The sequence below is a fragment of the Calonectris borealis genome, chromosome 1 (assembly GCF_964195595.1).
Source record: "Calonectris borealis chromosome 1, bCalBor7.hap1.2, whole genome shotgun sequence".
NCBI classification, from domain to species: Eukaryota; Metazoa; Chordata; class Aves; order Procellariiformes; family Procellariidae; genus Calonectris; species Calonectris borealis.
Window position 1 is genome coordinate 173,509,360 of NC_134312.1, and position 21,272 is coordinate 173,530,631.

Sequence of the window (21,272 nt, forward strand, 5' to 3'; positions counted from 1 at the left end):
GAAAGATCATAGCACCACCACTTGGAATCTGAAAGAGGAAGTAAGCCTATTGCTGATCCTCCCTTCTTGCTAATTAGAGAAAACATTGTCTAGATATCATTGACAAATGAAGTTAGTCTGCAAAATGGTGGGGTTTTGTCACTTTGGAAATGAGCCCGATCTTAGTGGGGGGAAAAAAAAGGCTTAATTTAGGGGGTTTCTAGATGTATACAGACACACAGAGAAATACATATAAAAATAAGGGGACTGATCCTGTGAAATATATACAAGATGAAAAAGTGCTTATAATGTTTGCAGACTATAACAAATTTGGAGAGTCTGCAAGGATTTTGGCAGGCAGGATTAAATTTGAAATGTCTTGGCAACTTCAGTTAGTGTCCTTTTTAAAGAAAAAAAAAAGCAATGCTTATCAAGTTGTCTCTGGTAAGTGCAAATTGTACTGTGTTTAAAAGGCATAATTAACAGCACAACTAGATAAGGAGTATTGGAAGCTCAGTTTGGAGGTTTGCAGGAAAATGTTTTCAAGTTACTTTGGGTTACATAGGTCTGCCATGCCATATTGCAGTGAAGCTGCCAAATAATACCTGGAATACAGTTAAAAGTGTGACCTTGGAGGCATATGAGGCAATTCTTCTTCCTCTTCTCAACAGCAAAGTAGTACTATTTTCAGTTTTGGTAAATGTGGTTTACTTGTGGTATGGACTGAGAGAGCCCAAAAGCAGTCCAAAATAAATCAGGATTTTTACACTTAAAGTTAGGCTGAAAGTTTCATAAAAGGTTGTTTGGTTCAGAGAAGAAGATTGAGTGGCTACAGAATGGAAGGGACTGCACTGTTCTTCATGTTTGACAGCAGAATAAGAATTTGCTTTAAACTCTAATAAGGAAGAAAAACTTGTCCAATGTAAGAATAACTAAATAGTGAAATGGCCTATGGAGTTTGATTATGGAAATTTGGACATTAAAAGTTGTATAAAATTTCTTCCCCCTGCTTTTAAAATACATTGTATAGTATATATTGAAACTTCACTGTTGAAGGAACCTTAGGAAGTCATCTAGGTTGTCTTTATAAACTTTAGCTTACTGGGGAGGGTGGGGGGGGTTACCCCTCATTGAATCAATTCTCTTAACTTTAGGATAATGATGCTGGTTCCTTATAAGAAAAGTGGTGAGTTGATTTGTTTCTGCAGGGAGTGTCTTGATGAGGAATGTACCTCCCTCTTTGTTAATAGGTGAAGATGGGAAAGGTAATGAAATTTCTAGCAGGCAGCTTTCTTGGGATACTTTGCAGGGGTTCTTTGTTTGAGCTTGTTTTCTGACTGGTGGCCATTGGTCAAACCTTAGTTTTCAGCTGTTGACTGCTGGACCATGAAACTTGTATACTCTTGAAGTCTGAATGCTGTACAGGAGAGAATAGTAAGCAATATGTTTTTATTTAGAACAAAGTTGGTTGAATAAAATACTAAGATTCTCCTCATTCTCAATCTCTTTCCAATTTGTTACCCGAAAATGCAAGTTCTTACTGCCTGTGATTTTCAGATTCCATAGTTCTATTTTTCCAACTAATCTGAACTATAAACTATTTGAGTAATGTTTAAGTGGCACGGAGGAATGTTAGTAGCTGTTGCTTAAAGTCCTGTATAGGATGATCTGTATGCTGCACAGGTAAACATATGCCTTCTTTTGCAGAGGGCTTGTAATCTGAACAGACCAGAGAAATGTAGAGTAGGTTAAAACATGCATCTCAAACAGAGTAATATCAGCGATGGTGACAAAACAATTATGTGTGTGTGTGTATGGTGTCTTTTTTCCTACGATGTCTTTTTTTTGAGTTGTATGTGTGTGTTGTGGTTTTTTTTTTTCTTACTGGGTAGTAAAATGGAGGAGAAAAATAATGTGATAGGAATGAGGCATGGGCAGAAGAGGATTAGAGGAGCATGTGTTAGCTAGAGCTGTAACATAAAGGGATGGAAATGAAAAGTCTGTAAGCTAAGGGTGGGAAAAGTTCAGACAAAATTAAAAAAAAGCTGTATTCAAAAGTTGCGGTTTCTTCACCAACTGAATTTTCTGCCAAATGATACATTTCCAAAGTTTCCTTTTTGTCTTGAAAGGCTTGAATCTTTATCTGGTAAAGACTTCACAAAACATACGCATTCTCTACTAACAGGTTATGTTACTGAGAAACATCAGTAATTCTTGCTTCTAGCATTGGTGTGGCCCTAATGGACTTGTAATAGAAACGGTAGGGTAAAACAGTATAAAATACAGGGATTTTTTTTTGTCTGTCCTAGCATATATTCTGCTTAAATTGATGAGGGTAAAGGCCCTTAATTCAGTGGAGCATTAGGAAAGCATCATTTTGAGTGCCTTATATTCTGATTTATACTCTGAAATTCTGCCTGTGTTGGTTCCCTTTGCTTAGGAGAAAAAATTTTAGAGGACTTCTGACATTTTTTTTTCCTCTGCTGGTGCTGCTGTTTACCATGGGGCACCGAAGGGAGTTTAATTCTGTTGTTCTCCTGTCTTTTCTGCTCTTTTTCAGAAGTAAGAAACTTTTTAGCAAGAAAAAATTGAAAAGGAAACAGAAGACTAAATTGAAAGTAAAAACACGCAACAAGGTAAGTCTGGAACTAACTTAACTGAGAGAAATATAAGAAAAAATAAGTGTAACTAGTAATTTATTTGTTTAGAAAAGATAATAACAGGCCAGTATTGTTTGTCTGTTTACTGTGTTCTACATGACTATGAAACCAATGTTAACCTTATTCAACTATGTTTGCTACTAATGTTCAGCATGCTACTAATGAACAGCATTTTTGGTTCTCAGTTCCTAAGCTGTAAATGTAGCTAAACATGTTGGTCTTATAGTTAAATTTTAAGAGATGCATGTCTAGCCAACAGAGACTACTGCTGAGTCTACTACAAAGAGTTCTGTCCATATTGGCTAAAGGAGAAAGGGAGCATTCAAGGAATCCAAAGTTACCTCTGAAAATTCCTCCATAATGGAATAGATGATACTTACCTGTTTCTATTAATATTTTTTCCCTGTGTAACTCCTGCCCCCATCACTTTAATGCATGGGAGCAGCATAGTGAACTTCATAAAAATGTTTACATGTTTACTTGTTGCAGAGAAGAAATCTAAACAGAAGCAACAATATTTTAAAATACTCCTCTGCTGCATTTTTTCTCTATTAGAGAGCTATTCTTTCTCTGTTTAAGCTAGAGTCTTGGAGGGATTTTCATGAAGGCTCACTGCAGGCACAGAGGCTTCTTCCTGGGTTCCCATTGTAGTCAGTAAAGAGAAAGTAGATCATTTCTGGAACGGTTCCGAAGGACAGAACCACTGAAATATCCAGTAAAAACACTTTCTAGTCAGTTGAATGCCCTTATAATACAAATACACTGTAGATCAAATTGGCCATCTTATCCCTATTTGCCAAACCTCCTGTAGTTACTCTATCTCAAGACAGATGGCTTTGGGAGGGTGAAGCAAGCCCTATATCTCTTCATTTGGTGTTGCCTTTTTGGATACTTACCAGACTCTTCTGCTTATCTCACGTAGTGCAGCTCCAGACTATAGAATAGAAGGGGCTTATCTTCACTTCTGTTCTCAGTACTGTACAGTGAAATATTTCTGAATTTTTCCAAACTGAATTTTTCATCCCTTTCCTCAGTTGCTATGATATTAGAAGTTTTAGCCCTGTTCCCTTCATGATTTTATCAGACCCACTGTCAACACAGAAAACCAAGTTAGAAATTTGAAGAAAATTTGCAGAATTTGTTATTTATACCCTGCACTGACTAAAAATGATAATTGAATAACTGAAGAGGAGAGAACATTAAAAAAAAGTCATTGGTGAGCAACTGGAAGAAAATTATTTCCACCATTTAAGCATTAAATGTTACATCATTTTAAGTATAAAACATTAATTGGTGTTTAATGCAGCCCAGTAGTTTGAGCCTTACTCTGTTTCTAAGCTGGGGTCATGTTATGATTACTTGTATTTGAACTACTGTTAACTTTTTGTTTTGTGGTTTAGTATGTGTTTTTTAAATGAAGGTATAAAAGTTTTCCATGTGGGTGCAGTGTGTTTTGGCTTTAGAAATTCAGTGTTGAATAGAGTGACTTTTACATAGAAAACAAATATTAGATGTGGGTGTAGCACCTTGGATTCCTGCCCCTGCCCACCCACCCCCTCCTTTTTTTTTTTTTTTTTTGGCAACAATTATCACTAGAAAATTGTAGGCTGTGTAACTTATCTCAACACTATGAATATTTCTGCTTCCTCTCCCTCCCCCCTTGTCACTCTCTGGAGTTTTCCTCACTTTACTGGTAACTGATAAAAGTGCTGCTTAGGACACTTAGCTGAGACACTGGATGGAAAGCCAGAGTTCACCATCTTCTGTTCTCATAACATTATTTGAAGAATACTGAAAAATTGGAGTCCGCCAGAGGCAGAGAATGTACTTCTAATGATCAGCATCCACCTGTTTGGTTTATGCAGAAGTTTTAAACTATGACTTGTTTAGCTTTATACAAATGGAAGGAATAAAACCTTGGGAAAGGACTGTTCATGTAGCAGACAAATTTATTGTAAGCTAATGATTAGATGTGTAATATGGATCAACTGTGATAAATATTTGTCTCATTAAAAAGACATATAACTTCTCAAATAATTTGACAGTGTTTTCAGTGGCTTTTGTATTATTTGGTGTTTCAACCTCAAGAAGGCATCCCTTTCTAAGATGTTTGAACTGTTCAAAGAAGAATTTGGTGAGGTTCTATGCTCTGGGTTATGCACAGGTTAGATCAGACGGTTATTATAGTCTTACCTATCTTTAACAACAGATTAACTTTCCTCTCCTAGATTATAGTCTTATTTCCATCACATTAGAGGATAAACCATTATTGCAGTCATCTGGTTCAAGAGGAAGGAAATAAATTGTTCAGAAAATGAGCTATGTATGGATTTCATCTTTTGGGAAAACAGTTTGTTTAGGTGTGAGACAAGTGTAAAGGAGACCAGAGGGTTTTGTTTTTCCCACTTCTTTCCTTGAGTGTACCGGAATATTACAAAAGGCTAACTGAAAAGAGCACTTGTGAGTCTGGTTGCTCTGTTTTATGAATCAAACCTGTGCTGTTTAACCTGTCCTACATGATGCATCCTTCCATTTAGCAGGGACTATATGTTCACAAGGACAAGTCATACATCAGGGTAGATGTATGACTGAAGGCAGTCTGCGCTTCATTCTCTCTTTCATAAGATAGCCTCTTATCTTTTAGAAAAAAAGTAATGCACAAGAAATAAAATTTTACCTTCATCTATTAAAACTATGTTCATGATTCTCTACTTACAGTGGCATTGCAGTTTCTCAGACTTGCAATTTTAGATTTCATTATTCAGTAGTTCAGGATTGAATCGTTCTTTCTTCAGTATCTTTTAAAACTTCAAGAGAAAGGCTTTTCTAATTTTATCTTAAATGTTTGGAGAACGTCATCTGCTTCTGTTTTGTCTACCTAAAATACAGAGAACTTTTGTGAGGGATTTAATTAGGTTTATTGCCTTTACAGATTGTCTATCTATTCCTCTGAAAAAGATGCCTTAGTCCTTCTGACCATTGAAATGACCTTTCATCACTTACCTCACCTTGTATGGTTTCAGTTGAGAATCTCCTTCCTGAAGTTTAATATTGCACATTTTGTAAGAATGACATCATGTTTAAAAATTGCTCTTCCTTTCCACCAAAACTTAATTTTAGATGTTCTGTTTAGCACAAATAAATTTTTCCAGCACTCAAGACAGAAGATATGACAAATACTGGGTATCTGTTAAATTTTATGATATATGTTTCATCCTGCACCTTGATTTAAGAAGGTGCATTTTCAATTTATGATGATACCAAGTGGATAAAGATTTCAGAATGTCCCACTTTCATACAGCACATATAAAACCCACTAAATCAAAAAGCATAATTCTGTTTTCCAGTCTTAAAGCTCCATTCTTTTTGAAAGTGATAGCAATTTCATATTCTGAAAAACCAAATGCTTTGGGAGAAAAAAAAATGTAGAGCCTCTCATCTCATCTTCTACTCAGATATCCTAGAAGCTGGGCTTCTAGTCATTCTTATACTGAGTGCTTTGGATTATAATATTCCAGTAGCCATTAAGAAAAGGACATTTAGAGGTGCAGAAAAAGTGATCGTTACTCTTCACCTTATCCACAGTGTCACAAAAAGATGTTTCATACATCTACATTTCTCAATACACATAATACCAAGAAAACAAGCTATTAGGGTGAGATTTTTTTTTTGTGAAATAATGTATCCCATAGCTCAAGAGATCAAGATTATTAACAATCCTAGATCTGCACAAAATTAATAAATTACTTCACTGAGTTCTTAGAAGTTGATTAATGTTTTGGCTTAAAGTTCCACTGTTTTCCTTGGCAATGTAGAAGTATTTTGTGTCAACATGAAATGCATTATCATTAAGAATTGTTGTAACTTAAAATAGACTTTATTAGTTTGATATAAGAATTACCAAGTGGGGTTCTGCAGGCACAGTTAGTGATTAGATTGTCACAGTGATCTGTTCTACCTTAAAATCTATGAGCCAGTAGCAAGATTGTACAGGTGGTAGCATAAATCTCATACTATTGGGGGAGTTTTTATGGCTGGGTAGAAAAGAACAACTCAGTGCCATGGGGTTGCTCTCATTAGTTGCAGAAAAGGAAACTTCCAGTTGATGATGGGATGAACTTAAGTCCCAGTTTCCTAATTTGATCAGTGCATCTGACCTCAGTGAAGTTAGGAATCTGTTGTAATCTGGAAAGGAAGAAAACTTCTGATGTCTGTTTTGAATAATTTCTACTACCCCTATTGGAGAAAAGAAAAAAGGGAAGGAAAAAAAAAAGCTGCTCCCTGAATGAGCATTTGTATTAGAAGAGCAGAAAGTTTTCCTGTTTCTTTTTTTTTTTATCAGCTCCATCTCTGCCTTTTGTAAAAGAAATCTAAAATGATGTTTATACAAACTGCTCATATACCTCCACTTCTGAACAGATGTTTGTTTTGAAGACCCAGAAACTATAAATATTACAGTTAAAGCCCCTTAGAGACTTGAGCAAATTGATCTCAAATAAATCGTCATTGGTTTTTACCTTATGGTGAAGTTTGTGGGGGGAGAGAGAGAAAGAACAACTTGATGATCGGAAGTTCCCTTCCTACTCTCCAACCAGAAACAATGTGTCTTGTCTTTCAGCACTTTTCTTTTGCCTTGAGACATGTAAGCATTTGTATGTTTATACATTTAATGTTAATTCCATTGAGGTTTTTTCCCCCTCAAATGAAAGACAGTAAACAGTGAAAGCCATAATTATCCTTAAGTTTTAATCTGTTCTTACAACCCAAGAACTTACTGTTCAAAAAGGGCTTTATTTAGTACAGACACAAGGCCAGTATTTTTAAATTGATGAAACCAGGTAGTGAATTTCAAAATTATTCTTAAGGGACATTGTTAGGATTGCTACTATATTTGCCAAGTATATAACAGAATGGAATATAAGATACTTCTAGTTTCAAAGAAGTTACAATTCTCAGAGATAAGGTACTGTTAAGGGGAAGTGGAGGTATGAACTAAGAAATGTAGACAGTGGGTTAACATCACAGCTAGGAATTAAACTCTATTGTAGTGCTACACTGTTCAGATAGAGCAGGGTTTTCTGGAGAATGTTATGCTGTACTGAAGTCTGGGTAGGAGATTATTGTCTATAACTATAGTTTGTGTATTGTTGTAGAAGAGTGAGACACTAAACACAAAGATAGAATGATTAAAGTGCTTACTGTTTAAAAGCTAAAGCATTAGGTAAGGGACTTTTTAATAGTTGTATTGAGAGTAAGGAAGGATTTTATTTCTGAAAATTAGTCAACTTATTATTAATAGGCAAGAAAAAAGATTGATATTTTATCTAGCACTGTATTGTCTAAAATTATCTGTGCTGGTTAAACAATTTGGCCAACCTATTTCAAAAGAGGCTATATGAACTACAGATTGGGCTTTTCTGGAACAAAGACTAAGCTGAACTCCTGACAAGAAAGAACTGGAATGGAAACTTCACAGAAGTTATAATTACAATACATGATACTAATTAAATAAGTGAACTTCAGATAGAGATATTTCAGAGGATCCAGATATTTTTTTCTTCCTGTAACTGTCAGTAAACTAAGAAATGCATATAAACTTACTAAATAATTTTTTTAACCTGTGCAGTTCAACTGAGTTAGCTTTAAAGCTGAAAGCTGATATTGTGTGTTTACTTTAACAGCAGCTGCAAAAAGTCCAGGGGTATGTGTATGGATATTTGACATACAGAAGAGTCATATGTTATAACCGTTTAGTTTTCTGGTGCCAAATACATTTTAAAGTATGTAGTAGCTCATTATCATTGGTATCAGTCCAAATCTATTTTAATGCAATTTGGTACTGGCATAACATAGGAGGTTGTATCTTGAGTTCTTGCACTGATTAATATTGTGGTTAATATTAATATTGATTTTTAACAGCAGCTTTATTATTTTGAAGATATTCATGTTGAACAAGGACTAAACATATGTTGTATTTCAATCCCTAATGGCAGAAGTTCTGTTGTGCTAAAAAAAAAAAAAAAAAAAAAAAACCCCAAACTTCCAGTATGTATGTAGGGGACTTTCTCCAGTCCCCCCTTCCCCCCCAACCCCCCCAATTATCTTTATATTTTTGTGCTTACTGTTAACACTGACACGAGTAAGAAAAATTAACACACTGTCTGTGTTGGATAAAATAGGCTACAGAGTAAACCACTCATAGAATCATAGAATCATTAAGGTTGGAAAAGACCTCTAAGATCATCGAGTCCAATCGTCAACCCAACACCACCACACCCACTACACCATGTCCCTAAGCACCTCATCTACACGTCTTTTAAATACCTCCAGGGATGGTGACTCAACCACTTCCCTGGGCAGCCTGTTCCAAGGCCTGACCACTCTTTCAGTAAAGAAATTTCTCCTAATGTCCAGTCTAAACCTCCCTTGGCACAACTTGAGGCCATTTCCTCTTGTCCTATCGCTAGTTACTTGGGAGAAGAGACCAACCCCCACCTCGCTACAACCTCCCTTCAGGTAGTTGTAGAGTGTGATGAGGTCTCCCCTCAGCCTCCTCTTCTCCAGACTAAACAACCCCAGTTCCCTCAGCCGCTCCTCATAAGACTTGTGCTCCAGACGCTTCACCAGCTTTGTTGCCCTCCTCTGGACACGCTCCAGCACCTTCATGTCCTTCTTGTAGTGAGGGGCCCAAATCTGAACACAGTATTCGAGGTGCGGCCTCACCAGTGCCGAGTACAGGGGCACCTCAGCTGTCGACATCGAGATATTATAGGGAATTGCTTCCTCCCGTGTGCCTGAAGTCCAGTTTTTCTTAGTCTGTACTCAAACCATTTGGTAGTACACAACCTAAGAGAAAGTGTAACGCTGCCTGGGGATTTTTTTTTTTAATTGGTTGTGGGGTCTTGTTTGTTTGTTTTTTTAAGTCTGCCATGCCTCCTGTCCCATCTTACTGTTGCAGAAGGGGAGAGTATGGGGCAGAACTTAAAAGATGTTTTTCAAAAAATGTTTTTTCTTAACATTATTCCAAATCTAAAGACAGCCCCATGAAGGCTCTTCTGTGTCTCGGCCATGGCCAAGTAGTAGATACCAAGGAAAGGGTGGGGCAGGGTAGCAGTAGGGTAGGACATGGGTCATGGTAGTTTCTGAGAACGGTTTCCCAACCCTTACTTTGTGGCTCAGGGCTTCTGAAAACAAGATGGTGTCCTGTTACTTCATAGGCCTTGATAGATTTTTGTAATCAGTAGATTGTCCATTAGGTTTTTATTTCTTTTCTAGTTATACAAGATTATTATCCCCAGCATCCTGCTGTGGGAGTTTTTGAACTTGCCATCTGTTTACATTTAATGACAAAACAACTAATGGTATTTTTAATCTCTAATATACATTTAGCAAACAGCTTAAATTTTTATTATTTACCAATAGATTAAAGTTAACAACTAGAAAAACAAATAATGCATTTTAAAATTCAATAATAATTAAAAAAAGAAGCCTGACCCCTGTTAAGAAGATAAATCCTGAATTCTGCTAGTCTTTCGGCTGTGGCACAGGTTTGGACCATTATGTAGCCTGAACTGCTTTCATTTTCAGTCCCAGTGTCCTCATCAAGTTATGAGAGATAGAGACTAAAGCCAGATGGAATATATTGAAATTTCTTCCTCCTTCCTTCCCTGCCTGAAATATAATTGGTACTTCAACAAGAAAGTTCAGTCTCCAATTTGAGAATCATTTAGTTGGCCAAAATTATTGAGACTGTTGAGATTACTTGTATTTCACAAAGCTTGAAACTTCTAATAAACTTAAAACTAATCTTGTTTTTCAGACTGAAAACCTAGAGAGTACAATAACCATACCAGATATCAGATTACATAGCAACCCTTCAGCTTTTAATGTTTACTGCAATGTCCGCCATTGTGTGTTGGAGTGGCAAAAAAAGGAAGCATCTGTATCTTTGGCTTCAAAGAACAGTGTACAGAGTGGGGATTCGGACAGTGATGAAGAAGAGGAATCCAAAGAGCCACCTATTAAACTTCCAAAGGCAAGTAACTGGATGCTGTTTAAAGTGTGCCACCTATGTGATCTGAAGTTCGTATGTTCTTTGTGGGGAATAAAGAACAGCATTATAAGCCAGCTGCTCAGAAAATAGCTATAGTTTATTTGTAGTCCATCTAGTCCAGAATCATCTGATTTGATGAATTAGGAAGATCTGTGTACCTGCCGGATAATTAATTTTAAAGTCAATTAAATATTAGGGAAACATTCAACTTGCACTCCTTTATAAGTACTGGTACTTGAAAATAACCTAGAGCCTCAAAAGTCTACACAAAATGCAAATAAGGCAGCTCTTACATCTGTTAGAGGCTACTAGCTGGTATGATAAAGGGTGCTTTCTCTTGCTTTACGCCTAAAAAAGAATAAATCTTTCTACTACTGGAATTCAGTTGGTGGAGTGTTTTCTAAGATGATTTGCCAGGTATTACATGTAATTGCAGTAACTGTCAATTATTCTTACTACCTTATTTTTTTAATCTTTCCCCTTTTTGGCTTTAGTGCCTTTTGGCACTGATAACTATAGATAGTTAGTAATGCATATTAAGATTTTGGACATGATAGTTCAACAGTTAGGGTAGGTTTTTTACTATTTACTACTTCTATGCTTACAGTAGGATTAATGGTGGAAAGTCAGAAATAATCTATATACGAGTTACTGATTTTTTTCTTAATCTTTTCAATTTGCTGATTCACTTGTTTTGTACTATGTAACTTCTGTGCATTCAGTTTTGTTCATTGCTATCTTATTAATGCTATGAATCCTGCTTCCTTTTGTTATTTTTCGGAGTCTAAGAAGCATATTCAGAGTAACTTTCCTTGTTTGTGTTTGCTCTAAAACCAATACAAATACTGAATTAAAAAGGTTGTTGCAGCAGTGATTATGTGGAATATTCTAGTTGCTTAGAAAATTAGGATTTTATAGCTGATTGTGTTTAGGTAGTATTATCTGAAGGGCAAAGTTGGCACCCTGGAAATAGCGGTGGAGAATTGCAGAGGAACATTACAAAGTCAGGTAACTGCAACTTGATAATTGAAATTTCACGGCTGATAGTTGCAAAATAATGTGCAGTCTGTAGAAATAAAGTCAGCGTTGTTTATGAACTGCATCTTACTCCTTGTGGATAAATGAATCAGCAAGTGCTTGTAGATGCTTAATTTAAAATTTTAAGTAAAAGTAAATGTAGCTATTAGCATTTATAAAGAACGGAATGGAGTTTTAAAGAGATTTTGAAATGAAAAGATGTTCAGAGAAGGGTGAAATTTACCAGTGATATGGACAGAACACTTGCATGTGGAAACTAAAACATTGGTATTGTTAAAGGTGGTGGAGAGTTTATCAAAAAGAGACTTGGAAAAATGGTGCAGTTTTAAAAAGGTGGTGGCTTAGAAAAAAAGGTATAGAAACCCTAGGTAGGAAGCTTTACTTTTCCTTTCTCAAAACAGAAAATCAGTGAGCTGTTTTGTTACATTTAATATAGCAAATATAAGATTGATGAAAATCGGTATGCTTTCAAACTATTCATTTTTAGCAAAGAATCTACAAAATATCAGAGTTCAAGAATTTTTACTGATTCAACAATGGCTTAGATGCTTGGTACAACCTTAGTATTTTTAATAACTATGTAGCTAATATTGGATTGTTTAGGTTCCTCTAAGGTAAGACACTTTTTATTATTAATTTCACTTGCATCCATACATTTGCAAAAGGCATCCACTTGCAGCTGTCTCACAGGTAGTAAAACTTTTAGAGGCTAACTATGTAAATGTCCTTGTATCCTGAATATCGGTGTCTGTCTCATGCTTTGAGTATATTATGGTCTAGTTCTTATGTATAATGAACAATACTGGGTTGGGCTTAGTTTGTTAAATATAAAGAAGAGAGCTATTGAAGTTTCTAAGGCTTACAATATTTACTAGACCAGTTTCTGAAAGTAATCGTTAGCTTATTGCAAAGAATACTGATGTCTTTTGAGTTTGACAGTGAGGTGAAAGTCAGATTCAAAAACAGGTGTAACCAGGATTTGTGCTTTTCCAGAGTCTCCAGAGTTAAACTGGAGTTTAACTGAAGTTAGTCCTTGGTGTGTTTTTTTTTTTTTTGTTCGAGAAAATTCTTCATTTAATTGAGAATAAGTTGAAAGCATTTGACTTTTTGTGCATCTTAGGTGTTCCATTTTTTTAATCTTAAACTTGAGGAAGTCAGGTTTGTTAGAGCTTTTATTTAGAATACATTTCAGAATTAAAAGTTGTCCTATGCAATTTCTATAATAAGACTGAGAACATTGTTTTTAACAAATGTTAAAAGCAACACAGACACGCAATTTGCTGGTCTTCAGATGTTAGCACAGTAAAGTTTGTATTTTGGTTGTGTTCGGATAGTTTAATAACTTGCTTTGATAGCTTTAAATTTTTTGATTTGCATCAAACATTTGCCTTTGCCTAACTTATTTATTTAGTCCCTTATTTATTTAGTACCTTTGCTAACGATGGAGAATTCTTTCTACTTGAAATAGGGCAGATTCAGTTCTGATTTGATTTGCAGTTGCTCCCCCCCAATATTAAACTTAACACTGGGTTATGGATGATCCGCAAAAGCCCTGTACTAAAAGGAACAAATGCTGGATTAAGGTGGAATTAACTGACTAAATATTCTTTGTTCCTGCAGTGGCATACATATTGCTGTTTAGCTAATAAGCTTAAGCAAAAATGAAAATTTTCAAGTTGTAACAAAAAAAAAAAAAAAAAGAAAAATAATTACTCTCTTTAGAAACTGACTTTAAGTCTTTTAAAATTCATTAGGAGAATGTGTTACCTGTGTAAAGTATTTTTTGTATGTATATAACATACATATAAATTAATGTAGAGAATTAAATTTACAGAGTGTTATGTATTCTTAAATAAACATAGAAATGCGGATATTTGGGCAATTATGAGAGAGGGAAGACAAAGGAAATAAAACAATAGTGTAGATAAGGCTTCTTGAGAATTTTTTTTTTTTGAGGAATTAATTATAGGTCATAATGTCTGCATCCAGGCTAGAATTTTGTGTACCCTTTGTAAAGTGGGCTTTTGCTTTTGATCCGAAGTCTCAAAGATGTTGCAAAGGGAACGGAAGGATGGTTGGGTAGAGAGCATCAGTAAGAGCTAGCAGGCTGTGACGCAGAGACTGAGGCTGCAGAGTGCTTGTTTTGGCTCAGAGACCCTTCAGAGACCAGTGAGAACAAGCTTAAGATGTCTTGAAAAGAACTGTTTGCTTATTCTGTCCTTCAGTGCACAGTTTCGAGGAGTTGAGAGAGAGATACCCACATTATATATATATTTCTGTTGATCTCAGATACTAAAAAAACCAATCCCAAACCTGTGCAGATCAGCAAAATCCTGTGGAACTATGCATTGTTGATTCCTACTGTAGTGGAAGTTCACCAATTATTTTCGCCACTGTGTTAGGTTCTCTGCTTTCTCCAGCTGCCTCTGTCAGCTGCTAGATGAGGTCTTGTCCTGGTTTCGGCTGGGATAGAGTTAATTTTCTTCCTAGTAGCTGGTATAGTGCTGTGGTTTGGATTTAGGATGAGAATAATGTTGTTAACACAGTAATGTTTTAGTTGTTGCTGAGCAGTGCTTATGCTAGTCGAGGACTTCTCAGCTTCCCATGCTCTGCCAGGTGCACAAGAAGCTGGGAGGGAGCATAGCCAGGACAGCTGACCCAACTGGCCAATAGGATATTCCATACCATATGACATCATGCTCAGTGTATAAACTAGGAGGTGTGGTCTGGAAAGCAGCAATCACTGCTCAGGGACTGGCTAGGTGTCGGTCAGCGGGTGGTGAGCAATTGGATCGTGCATCACTTGCTTTGTATATTCTATTACTGTTATTATTATCATTATTACTATTTTACTTTAGTTCAATTATTAAACTTTTCTTATCTCAACGCATGAGTTTTCTTACTTTTACTCTTCCGATTCTCTCCCCCATCCCATCGGAGGTGGGGGGAGTAAGCGAGCGACTGTGTGGTGCTTAGTTGCTGGCTGGGGCTAAAACCATGACAGGTCTCCTGTCTGAAGATTGGGAAGAATAGAATAAACTTCTCTGTTTCTCTCAGAGATACTATCACTAAAAGGAAAGGGCGTTTCTAAAAATGTACTACAGTATTTTATTCTTTAGCCTGCAAGATGATGCTGAGTTTTGGATCCTGGAAAAACCATCTATGCTGTTATTTTGTTGACAGTTTTTTTTTCCCTGTAGATTCCATGCATGTGTTTTCCCACTCCACTGAAGATTTGAAATGTAAGGTGGAATTTGCAGGAAAATCGCTGTTGCACTTTGAAGACTTGATTTGATTATGTTTCTATTCTTCCTCCAAAAATCAAACAAGTGGTAAAATAACTTCTGAAAGACAGGAGTCGAAATAAATTGAATTACATCAAAGACAGTTACAAGGCATCCAGTAGAACTTATAGCTGACTGTCAGAATAGATCTGTTTTAAGCATGAGTGGCAGTTCCATTAAGAATTTTATTTATTTTCACATTTCAGTCTTTTTCCTTAGATTTTACTCAAGGGTGAATCTGTATTAAACACTCTAAATATTGAGGCCCTGCTCCTGACAGAAACACATAGTGAAGTTTTGAAGTTATGATTGCTTATTTGTAATGAGTTAACCCTGTTCATTTTTCTTTCATCCTCATCATTATTACCTGCTGAGTTTGAGAAGGAAGTGACAGGGAACAGTCAGGGGAGAGAATCATAATTGTAATCTCAGAATATTCAGGAATGCTAAAAGGGAAAGTTAGGAGTGCCTGTAACAGTGCTCTTAGAGATGCTGTATTACTTGGCATAATGCATGTCTGTGATGAGTACATATGGAGTTCTAGTGACAATTAATTAATCTTTATTTTTTATATTGTCACAAGAGCAATCTCAGAGGCTTTGGAGGGGAAAGTACTAGTGCTGCCAGTTTCAGCTGTCAAACATGTCATTACTCAAGTTCCGAAGTCAGCTTGCAAGCCAATTCTAGCTTGCTGGTTCATATTAATGAGGAAGGAAAAAGGAAAAAGAGGTCTGTCAAATGAAGCGTGGACTTGATAGAAATTAGAAGGGCTCAGAGGCACAGTTTGTCTTACATTGTCCAAAATATTTTAAATTTCCTTTTTTTTCAGGGAACTATTACTCTGCTTAGATATGCTCTTTCGTATAATGACACACTTCTGTGTAATATTTGCTAGTACAGTTGTTAGGTGGGTTCTTGATTTTGATTCTCTTTTGAATTACCATTGTATTCTGTATTAAATTTTTGTTAGTCAAATAACTGTCTTGTTCTGTGAACATTGGGATATACCTTTATTGATGACAACCCAAAAATACATTAACAGATATTCTGAAATATCTGTACTTCTTTAGATCATTGAAGTTGGATTATGTGAAGTCTTTGAACTGATAAAGGAGACGAGATTTTCTCATCCATCCTTGTGTCTCAGGAGCCTACAAGCCCTACTTAATGTGCTCCAGGGCCAGCAACCAGAAGGCCTGCAATCAGAGCCTCCTGAAGTCCTAGGTAATATCTCATCTGTTACTGTATTTGTATTAATATACCTCTGTTATTGTATGGGACAGAAGAAAATGGTTCCTAGCAAGTATTTGTGAGATAGTAACATGCTTGTTCTCAACAGACTGACTTTATTCTGGAGTGTAAACTCCTTATGGTGTATGTAACCAGTACTTTCTCAGCATTAATCTTTCATGGAACAGGAGTGTTGGCATGTAAAGGTGTATATATATAAAAACAAGAGTCATATTTTGTTGCTGTGTAATGCAGAGTTTCACTGAAACATAGTAAACCTTACAACCTTACATATTGTGAGTCATTTGTCTTACTGAAGCTATAAAATACTTGGTCTTGTTAGAAAGAAGATAGTTCTACAGTGAACTTCTCTTGCGATCTGCTGTTGTAATCTATAGCTTATCTATTTAACGTTGTCATTTATATAAAGCTGCTAAACGAAGTGTCAGAATTCTTGCTTTTATTTCCTCTGGCAATCCAAAAGTTTCCCTGAAAATTCGTTTTGCTTTTAATGATACTGAAAATAAAAGTTGAACACCTGATGACTTTGAATGTATGATGGATTATGTCCTTTAAGTTAAAATCCAATTATCTTTTGTTAATTCATAGTTTTTACTGGTTTATAGAACTGCAAGGAAGGCTAGGCTGTAGCATCCATTGTTTAAAAATAAAAAAAATAAAATTAATCTTAAGACTTTCTATGTATATTTTCCGATGTTATGGCTCAACAGTATTCTATTTCCAAAGATGATAGTAATTTACTACAGAAAGCTTTTATTTTGTATTGATGCACAGAGCATTAAAAAGCTACAAAGAAGGCTTTGTTTTGATTACTGCCTTAGTGATTATTTGTATATACTATCAAAAAAATTGAGGTGGATTTCTGTTCACACCTTGGTTGTTACAGATGTTCAGTTGCTAAACAGTGCTTGAAAAGAGGCATACAATCAAAATAATTTTCAAGTTTTGATTTGAAATGCTCATTTCTGAGAAATGGGATGTGCTTCAACATGGGTAATGGTCATAAAGATTAGACAAGGTTGGTCAAGACTTACACATCATTTCAGTGTTAAGGTAGACTGAATAGGCAGGTAAAGTAACTCCTTCTGGCCTATTTCTTATTAATGTGTTCCACTGTAGCAGAAGGACTTAGTTTTTCTTGTTCTCTGGCCATTGTGATTATCAAGACTTGATGTTTTCTGGCTGAAAAAGAATGAAAAGTTAAGGATGTTGTAGGCCTTTTTAAGTGGGATGCTTTCTTTTCTGTCTGGAAAGAAGGCTAAACTTAGTGGCTGAGGAAAGATGTATCATGTATTTTGTAAGTTTAATGTCCCATTGACTGGCAAATTGCTTGGTGTGATTTTGTGACTTGTCTATGTAATTGCTGTGTTTTATCTGCAGAATCCCTGTTCCAGCTTCTTCTGGAGATAACTGTCCGTAGCACGGGAATGAATGACAGTACAGGACAGTCCTTGACAGCACTTTCCTGCGCTTGCCTCTTCAGTTTGGTAGCTGCATGGGGAGAGACAGGAAGAACGTTGCAAGCAATCTCTGCTATCCTCACCAATAATGGCAGTCATGCTTGTCAGACTATTCAGGTCTTGCACTAAAACTTCTCTGTATCTGGGAATTTATGTAAATGATATGTAATGAGTTCTGACGAGATTTATTGTGTAAATTCAGTTAACTTTTTTCCCCTCACTATTTTTGAGATAAGAATAGGTATTTCTTTGTCTCTCTTGAGTTGGAGATAGAACAGAAAATACAAATAGTCATGTTTTTCACTCACTATTTCTTTTACTGTTTAGGTGCCAACCATTTTAAACTCTCTTCAACGGAGCGTACAGGCAGTTCTGGTGGGCAAAATCCAAATCCAAGACTGGTTCAGTAATGGGATAAAGAAGGCAGCCTTGATGCACAAATGGCCATTGAAAGAAATATCTGTTGATGAAGATGACCAGTGCCTACTTCAGAGTGATGGCTTTTTCCTCTATCTCTTATGTAAAGATGGACTTTACAAAATCGGCTCTGGATATAGCGGGACAGTGAGGGTAATGTGATTTCTTCTTGTCTGATGAAGATAGTTAATATTTTAACAACTTTTTTGATGTCCTGTTTCCATTGAGAATCTTTTGTAGCTTACTAATGATCAGTTCTTTTACAGTTTGTCTAAATTTTTCTGATGATTTCTATGAGAATTTTACAGCATTTTCTTACAATTTTCACTTCTCAATATGGTTGAAGACATTGTTATTTAGATGGTAAATGATTATGTGTAAAATTGTCACTTTGATATTTGTTAAAAGATTGGAGTTTTTTGCTTTTCAGGGCCATATATACAATTCTACATCCCGCATCAAAAGCAGAAAGGAAAAAAAGTCTTGGTTAGGCTATGCTCAGGTAGGTGAATAATTAAAACATAAAACGTGCGCCCCATCCCTCATGAGTAATTTAAGTAGACTTTGACTTAGCGTAAGCTTACACGGATATTGTATTGTTCCTTTGGCTTTAGTTATAGAAATCAATTTTTTGGTACTGACTTCTAAATTGTGAAAGATGAGGGACATCTGATGGTACTGGCATATAGAATGGAGTAATGAAAAGTGTCATTGATTTGTGTTGTCACTGTAAAAACTTCCTGAAAATACGATGGTTTAACATGTAAATTTATGAATTGTACTGTCAATTGATGTGTGCTTCTAAATAGTGAAGTCGGTGGATGTAAAAATGTGCTGTTGCAACAAAATAGTGTAAAAAATACTTGAAATATCATTTATGAAAATAAATCGATTTTAAAACATTTGCAGTAAAATAAGGAAGTGCTGTTTTGGTAGGGGGAGGATTTGAGGGTGCGTAAACCATAAATAGAGATAATTGTTGATGTTACCACTGCAGAGTTACCTATATTTACATGTTTTGGTTTTTTAGAGTTAGTCAGTTTCTGGAATATCAAGCACCTTTTCTTATATGCTTGCCATTCATTATAAAAATAGTGGGTTTTTTAGAATCCTGTTATTACCACTGAGTGCTCTCTCTCAAAAAAAAAAACCCAACCCCAACACAAAACTAAAAAAACCCCCAAAAAATTGAATTTCAGAGAAAAATGAATTTGCTTCATTTTTTAACTACTGAGCAATTTTTGTTGTATATTTACTATTAACTGAGTGATCTCTTTGTCCCAATGTGAAATTAAGTGTGCTTTTTGCCATGCTTTTGAAGTGAAATTGTTCATTACAAATATATATTCTATTATTACAGTTACTTTTTACATATATATATATGTATGTATGAAATCTGGTTTTGTTTCGTATTAAAACAGATAGAACACCAAAAGGTATACTGGTGCAATACAAATATGTGTGGATGCATTCATTCAGGAGCATTAATTCATTATCAGTTTGGAAAGGAATAGGATCCATACAGTTTCACTATATAGAGTTACACATTTGGTCATCCTGTGCATAGCTGTAAATACATTTGATGATCTTCTTTAAGTGCTTGTACAGGTGTATGCACTCACACAGTGACTGTACCCAAAGGCACTGCTAGTTGGAAAAATGTCACTCTGGGGCTATATTTATAGGAAGATATGTGAGTTGCACTTATTACTGATTATGTGTCCGTAAAAGAGGTAAGATGTGCCCTCAGTCTCATTTCCCTTCAGGTGTTTGGTTAAGTCAGCTCAAATTCAAGTGATTTTTCTTACTTGATCATATAAGTTATTTTAGACTGAAGCTTTGCCTACTTTTTTTACCTACTTTAATGCTCTTTACTTATTTTTCCTAGTTTGTGTGGGTTTGTTTTTCCTCATTTCAGAGATTTGATTTATCCAGGAAAATTCAAGTAGTTTAGATGGAAGGAAGAGGATTGGTTGGATTTTTCTGTTGTTGTTAGATGATTGTAATTAGGATCTCTGACTCTTTGACAGATGAAGATATTCCGAGGTTAAGCCTTAGTGATCTCCCTGTGAAATGCATCCATTCTTAGATGTGTAGAATCCCCACCTGAGGCAAATCATGCTTCAAGCAAGTGCAAGCCCTTGTCATATCTCCTGCTCTGACACTGCTGTTGTCAGAATCATTGCTTAGTCATATTCATATTGGCCTCTGCAACCCTCCTGTAGGTGAATACTACTTCGCTTGGTCTCAGTCACCTTGAATGAGGATGTTCATAAGTGCCCTTAAGTAATCTTTGTTTCCTGTAGCTGCTTTTATAGCAGAAGTGCTTTGTAAGTGTGAATTCCCCAGCTGTGTTTCTACCCTGCTCTCTCAAAATCTTTGAAGGGTTCACAGGCATTATAGGATTGAAAAAGATACGAGAGCAAAGTTGCGATATTGCCTCTCTTATGGATCTGTGCACATGAGGCAAACGTGGGGGCTTATGCAACCTATGTAGTTTAAGCTGAAGCAAAACTTATTTGACTGTGTTTGTTTAAAAGTGCACACAAAGTTATAGGTATAAACAATAAACCTCAAATGAGAGTTTCAGGTAGGCAAAACTTTTTATTGAGAAACCTGCTGAACTGGTGACTGAATCAAACCTTTGAAAAATACATACATATGAACAGAGAGAAGATACTATTTTGGTATACCAAAGGAGACTTTTTGATGTGGGCTGCTGACTAGAATAGGTAATTGTAGGGATATGAAGGTGTTCTGCATGTGGAGAAACAGAAAGAGGAAATCATTGGTCCTGAATATCTCCCTTCCCCTAGGTCTGGTTAGGAGGTGTGCGGTATAAGAACTCATCGTATGTAACCTTGTGTCATGGCTGCTGTCACCAAAATCACCATATACTTTGCGGGAATTTCTTTGATGAAGAGCTCAGAAAGAATAAATACATGGAATCTTGTTAGTGTGGGAGTCAAAATAGTTAATTAACACTTCTGAAAAATTATCTAGTTTTAATGCACATATTAATATTCATTAATGATCACTCTTCTATATAGGGCAATATATATATCTCCTGCCTGGAATTCTTGTGAATCTTTTGTTGATTTGGAAAGTGGGGACAGGAACATTGGTTTTT

At 35.9% G+C, this 21,272-nt stretch overlaps 1 protein-coding gene across 34 annotated transcripts in view; it reads left to right on the forward strand.

Moving 5' to 3' along the window:
* Positions 1-21,272, forward strand: part of MYCBP2 (MYC binding protein 2) — a 205,058-nt gene that overhangs the window by 27,988 nt on the left and 155,798 nt on the right. For 33 of the 34 annotated variants that reach the window (XR_012671212.1, XR_012671208.1, XR_012671207.1 and 30 more), the window contains exons 2-7: positions 2,540-2,615; positions 10,459-10,674; positions 16,085-16,238; positions 17,646-17,842; positions 18,053-18,295; positions 18,573-18,644. Coding sequence is in view for 31 of the 34 variants with exons in the window: in XM_075138847.1 (XP_074994948.1) it covers positions 2,540-2,615; positions 10,459-10,674; positions 16,085-16,238; positions 17,646-17,842; positions 18,053-18,295; positions 18,573-18,644 (958 nt within the window). In the remaining 3 variants the exon portion in view is untranslated. Of the gene's footprint in view, positions 1-2,539; positions 2,616-10,458; positions 10,675-16,084; positions 16,239-17,645; positions 17,843-18,052; positions 18,296-18,572; positions 18,645-21,272 lie in introns of those variants that run through there. The other variant, XM_075138838.1, reaches the window with a different exon arrangement.